This window comes from Mytilus trossulus, chromosome 1 (genome assembly GCF_036588685.1).
Source record: "Mytilus trossulus isolate FHL-02 chromosome 1, PNRI_Mtr1.1.1.hap1, whole genome shotgun sequence".
Lineage (NCBI taxonomy): Eukaryota > Metazoa > Mollusca > Bivalvia > Mytilida > Mytilidae > Mytilus > Mytilus trossulus.
Window position 1 is genome coordinate 70,937,773 of NC_086373.1, and position 6,855 is coordinate 70,944,627.

At 31.2% G+C, this 6,855-nt stretch overlaps 1 protein-coding gene across 1 annotated transcript; it reads right to left on the reverse strand.

Annotated features, from left to right (window-relative positions):
• Positions 1-221: 221 nt before the first annotated feature.
• On the reverse strand, positions 222-1,770 carry LOC134683684 (uncharacterized). The gene has a single exon (XM_063542998.1). The coding sequence runs from the start codon at positions 1,700-1,702 to the stop codon at positions 398-400; it is 1,305 nt and encodes a 434-aa protein (XP_063399068.1). The 5' UTR covers positions 1,703-1,770; the 3' UTR covers positions 222-397.
• Positions 1,771-6,855: the final 5,085 nt, after the last annotated feature.

The following is a 6,855-nucleotide window of genomic DNA, read 5'->3' on the forward strand; positions in this document are numbered from 1 at the left end:
AACTTAATAAAAACCCTGTTTCAACCTGTTGTCATATGTTCCTAAAATGTGATTGATATCCTGCTGTTATGATTATTTAAATGCTCATAAATGAGATCAGTCAACCTTTGACCATCAATAAGCACAACGTTACGCTTAAGAAAACCCATGTTGTTTAACATAGTAAATTTAATTCAGATTATGGATAGGAACATCTTTGAGGTGAGGGAGTACAAACTGTATTGTATATGATAGTTTTTAATGATTCAATAAATGTAAATGAGAAAACAGTCACTCATATAAACATACACAATAAGTCAGTTAATTCATCAAGAAAAGTCTAGATTCTTTGGTTCATTATTTTGCTCACCCATATAATTAGTCTATCACAAATACACAATGTCATGCTGATAAAATCTCAAACACTAGGTAATCTTGCAGTCTCTTTTTGAACTAGTCTGTTAATTTGTTCCAAGGTTATTCCAGATTCTTTTGTTGAAAGTTTGTCACTAACACTTGAACTCGGACTACTAGCTTTAGATAGTCCGATTTTGGAAAACGAACTTGACATTCGCCGTGCACTTCCTCCTCCGCTTCTACGGAACCCACCCTTCGTTGCGAAATCTGGCATCAACCTACCCAATCTTTTACGTGGTGAAAATGAAAATGATGTTCTCGGAGTATTTCCTTTTTTGAATATTTTTCTTACTTCTGCCATTGATTTTTTCGATGCTAATAATTTAGCATCAGCAGAAGGTCCATCTAGAGTTTTGTTGTTCTTAACCAGTTGTGTAGATTTTGCACCTGATTTCTTGAGCTTTCGGAATACAGTTTGTGCAATTTTCTGTCTATCTATTGACGTGCCTGACCCGGCCGCTGCAGAAGCTTGTTTAATTTCTCGTTGCACGTCTGCTTGAAACTTCCGTAAAGACAGTTCTTCCTGAGCTCCCCCTGTTATAGCATTAACTAAAAGACGAGGTACTGATAATGGGACATATTGACCTCCTGTGAGATAAGCTAAAGCCATGAAAAAATCCTTGTATGGAACAATTGGAGGCTCCACGCCAATAACATATAAAGTAACACCCTTCTGAGCCAAGTCACGAGCTATTTGCATAGGATCGTGACCATTTGGAGATCCCTGTGGAAACGACGTGTCTTCAGACGGCACAAGTCCATGAGGAGGGGCATCAGATATCAAGACACTTATTTTAGTTGCATCCTGTCGCCATGACAATCTAGTTGTTTCAAACATAGCGTCTGCAACGGCTTCCGGTCCATCACCTCCTCCTCTAGCACGTGCAGTATTTAACCATGATTTCATAGTAGATACAGAAGACGTAAAGTCATTTTTTCGGGTGACAAAAGTCCTATCTTCAGGTGAATGGTCTCTATATTCTATCAATGCTAATCGTACATCACTGCCGGATGAAGTAACTATTTCCTCTACAATTTCTCTGATGTTCTGCTTTGCACTATTTATATACGAACTCATACTGCCTGTTGTGTCCATTATGAATGCTAGATCTAATTTTCCATTTTGGGAAGATGATGGTTTTATGAAGTCAACAATGGACTCCTGTTGTCCTTCAGGTTTAAAACGCGTGTCTGGAAGTTTAATGCTTTTTCCTTTCACAGATTTTATTATTCTAGTGTTGATCCCAGTTATTAATAACACACACAGAAGCCAAAATGATATACAAGATTGTGTTGCCTTGGTCATATTGTCAGATACCTTATTGAATAATCTATGATGAAAGCTAGTAACGAGTTTTTATATGTTCTCAACAGTTCACTACTCGGGAAAATGACGTAAAGTTACTACTTACCTACGTCGTAAGAAAATCACCATGTATATACAATACAAATTTGGTAAACATGTCGTAAATCCATCAAATTTTGACGCAATGACAATGTACAGGTGAAATTTGAATATTTTACAAATATCAACGATAATGATAATGTATACCACTCCAAAGAAAAAGAAAATCCCAACCTCGAATCTGAATTTATTGACGTGATATGTTGGCTATTGCACACCCTTTTTTTTAATTAAGACTTCATTCTGCATGTATATCTACCACTCAATTAACATGAGTTGACAACGATTAAATATCTTAATCAAAATATGTAAACGTTTTCAAACAGACTTTAAAATCGTTATTGAGAAAAAAGACACAAAATTAAAAGCAGTGCATCATTAAACTTCTTCTATATTTAAAGCTTATTTCCAATTTTCGAAATTTTGCAAAAAGGCTTATGAATTTATTGAGGTCTAAAAAATATAATCCGAAACTGTTAGTTATAGTTGTTTGCAGAAATGGCTATGGCTAGACAAAAAATGACAAAAAGCACATACCGAAAGAGTATTAATAATGAAATAGACATTTTTTTTTAATTTGAAATGCAGCTAGGAACTTATATGATATTATGTTATGAAAATAGATAAAACTCAAAGGTGGTTCCTTTTCAGCTTCATTTCAAACAGTCTTTCCACAAACATACACAGACTATTGTTTTTCACTGTATTTATAAATGAAATGAAATACCACAAAACAATATCGAGTTGTCTTCATAGAAAGCTATGGATCAACATCAAATGCAATGTTTCATGAACTGTGTCTATAATATTCTCATTTGGTGGATTTGAATCAGATTGTTTTGTGCTTATACTTTGTAAAGTAATAAGAGCAAAAGGATTAGCAAAATATACAATATATTGTTCAGTAAAGCAGATTAATATTACAGACGCTTAAGACCCAATTTACAAAGAAACACGTAACTAAATGCATGTATTACAATATCAAAAATACACTCAGTTACTAAAATAATTGTAATTGTAATGTAACTGCTTTAATAGAAACTTTACCTTATACACTCTTAGTCTTATGTTGATCAGTATAGTTCTGAACATATTTAAAAGAGCAAATGGATATTGTAGCAAATTTACAATCTTGTGCAATATTTATAAACGAATGTTTTGTAACTTTAGTTAAAATCGTCCATTTTACTACATTTACAAACTCTTATTTGACCAAATATGTACTCAATTACAATCGTTATTTTCTCAAACGTTTTTATTTTATTCATGTCTCTGTAATTGTTATACTTTTGATCATGGTAAATAATACTATGATGTTATAACATTTGGTGTTTAATAAAACATCAGGGTGGTGCGATGCTTTTTGTTTTAGATGAATCAGTGAAACTGGCAGATTCTGTAAGGGACTAATTATAACTAAAAACATCTTTGAATTTTTGAATTTTTTAAGTTCTTCTTTGCCTCTTCTATATCTCTCTAATTTGTACTATATATCCAAAATTTGAGATAATCCTAACAAGATAGTAAATTTAAAGAATAAAATAAGAAAAAGACCTTAAAAATAAATTTAAAGATTCTTTTATCTCGTTCACGCCTTTGTTTAAAGTTACATTCTTTATGTCGATTCAAATGATTGATAAGTTTAACTGCCTACGTCGGTTAAAAACGTAACATTTTTTCTAGATCAACTGAAGAATTGAGTATAGACTATACTACAAATGCATTTCGACAGGTAGGAAATAATGGGATTTGTTTTTTCGCCAGTGTCATGTTTATATCGCTTATTATTTAAATATCAAGAAGAAAAATTAAACTGTTTTTGTTTACTTATTGACTTGCTTTGATAGAAATAACAAGTGTGTTTTCCCTAAGATACACATTATTGCTTAAGGCTAAGTCATGTCGTGTTTCATTATACCAAACAAGACAATTACATTTACCACCTGGCGAAACAAAAATGTCATTTACAAGTAAATATGCACATGATGTATGAGAATGCATTGTTGTCCTAATGTTATATGCAAGTATTTGATTTGTTGTAAGCAATATGGATCCTTGCGTTATAATGTATGCACATGATATAACTGCATCTAACTAAAAATATATGTCCGTGCGCATACGTATTAACAAATGGGTATTCCGCGACAGACAAAAACCATACATAGTAGTTTTTCCAAACATGTCACGACAATTTTCATGTTGTCTTTTTTGGGGTCTTTTTTAAAACATTATTTCAAGCAGTGACGTGTATTTGATTATAAGTTTGTGCTGCTGGTAAGTAATTTATCAATTTGAACATGAAGGCAGCTATCTGATTTTTTTTGTTTTCTTTTGGAGTTCATTCAATTTCCCCATCCCTTGTTTGTAACCGTGATTTGTTTCTTGTTCATCGATTTACAAAATTTCAACATCGATTAACCAGCGTTCCCTAAATTCAACATTTCAGATTTTTTTCCAGTAGGATGATAAAAAAATCAGTTTTTTTCCATTGAAACTAGCAATTGGATGGCGTTTTGCTCACACAGCAGCGCCATATAGAAATAGTTAAAATACTGTCTTTTCTTTTTAAATGCAGATATTTTATTGGTAACCTAGAACTAGAAACATTTTTTTACACTTGGTTATAAATGATTTCATTCAAAAAAAGAAAATAGGGTCAAAATATTTTGGGACATCCTTTTTGGTGAGGTGAAAATAATCTTGCATCTTTATCAACACGTACAAGCAAGTTTCCAACATAATTTATTTAATTATCTGAAATACAGTGTCAAATCGATAACTTTTCTTCAGAGACCAAAGGACGATGATTTATGCAACTACAGGTCTTAGAACAGTGAACAAAAGCAACACAGTAAAATACTATTATAAAGGCCAAATCATGACTATATGTGAAAAATATCAAAAAGAATACCAACTTCCTGTTTACGTACAAAACAATAAAAGTTAAAAACAACTAATATGAATAAAACCCATCAATTACTGCAAACTTTAAAAAAAAAAAAAAAAAAAAAAAATCAAAACAGGAGTATGCTTCTGTATTTTTTAAATAGTTTTTCATTAGGAAAAAAATAAATACCGTTCAGAATACATTTTAAGTTACCTTAAAATAAATCCATGAAAAAGACGTAAAATTAATTTTATAAGATTCTTATTTGATGAAATTTTGATTATCCGTAATGAATAAATTGTTTTGTTTGGATAATTGAGTATGGAACCCCTGGAGTGATATGCAAAATAAAATTACAACTTCTGCGCGCTAGTTACTATCTTGTGCACAGAACTTGCGCGCACAAGTTACACGTGCTCCTATTGACATGCGCTCATTCTGTTTAGAAGGCTAATATATGACAAACCGTGACTGCCTCATGCGAACAATATATATGTTTATATATACACATCCTTTTCCTACATATACACAGAGTTTACTATATATGCACATATTTGTTCTGCATATGCACATAGTTTACTTTATATGTAGATACTTTACCTATTATTTTTTGCACTTAGTTTACTTTATATGCATATACTTTTTCTTTATATGCACATACTTATTCTATATATGAATTTAGTTCTTCATGTGCATACTTTTCTCAATATGAACAAAGTTTTTTAATGTGAGAATAACCATTCATATGATGCTTTTCTGTTGTTTTTTTTTTTCAGTCTGAAATAAAGCTCCTGCTATCATAAGCAGAATGTTTAATAAGCATTTCTTAAGGATGTATGTTCTCAGTTTAAGAATAACGATTTTTTTGTATAACTGTAATTTTTTGGGGATTATATAATGGTATAGCGCTGTAGCCTTCATCTTTAGTCAGTCACTTGTTTTCAAGCCATAACGTTTAATTAGCCGATTTGCTTGAATGATATTTTAATATAAGGAATCCTTCCACAACAAATACAAAATAAATACATAATACAGTTATATATAGCAGCTTACCTATTTAATAAAAACATATGCATTCAATATAAGGAGAAAAATACATTAGTTTCATGCATCTTTATTCTGTTCAGTTAGAAGATAGTTTGAACAGTTGGTCTTAAAAGTATCTAAATTATCTATTTCTTTAATATTTTTTGGTAAATTATTCCAGGTAATTAGACCAGAATATCTAAATGTTCTTTTTAAATAATCAGAATTAGGTCTTGGGACATGAAGAAGTCCTGATGTTGTCGACCTCAGACAATAATTTTAAAGATCAGTACAAGCAGTAAATTTCATAGATAGATAAGCAGGTGCTAGACCATTCATACATTTAAACATTAACACAGCTTGAAAATAGTGTATCCTCGTAAATATAGTATCCATGCAAGTTTTTTAAACATTAATGTTGATGGGGAATCAAAAGAAACAGATAAAATTCTTGCAACACGTTTTTGGAGCTTATGTATCCTCTCCAGATAACTGTTTGTCGTAGGACACCATACTGTACAACAGTAGTCAATAATGGGTAATATGTAGCTATTGTAAAAAAAGAATAAGACCCTTTAATACCTTCATCAAGAACGCTCAAAGCCAAACATTGGAAATCCGAAGATATATAAGTACCGAAACCTTTTTAGCAAATATATTCTGGCTGAAATAGTTTTGCATATTTTATCAATTTGAATTGACCATGGTAGATGTTTATCAATATGAATTCCAAGAAGTTTTTCAAATTCAACATTATTTAAAGTGATATTATCTTGTGATAAAACACATAAACATTCATTGCAGTTTTCCAGTTTTCTGTCTGATTCATCAAGCATAAATTTGGATTTCTTGCTATTTATCGTCATATCATTTTCTTTACACCATTTAAGGTGGCTCGTGGGTACAAAAATTTTAGCAAAAAATTAAACCTTTATTTGTTCATTACACATTTTATTTATTACCCTATTAGTTGTTACTTTATGATATGGTACAAAAAACAACCCAAAAAAATGATTTGGTTTGGCCCCAGATGACTTTAAAAATTGAAAAAGCTCCAAGTTATCTCCCTTTGGTGCAAAAATGCCATTTGAAATATCTTTTTTAACTCATCGGTGACCTATATTTTTTATTATTGCTTTCA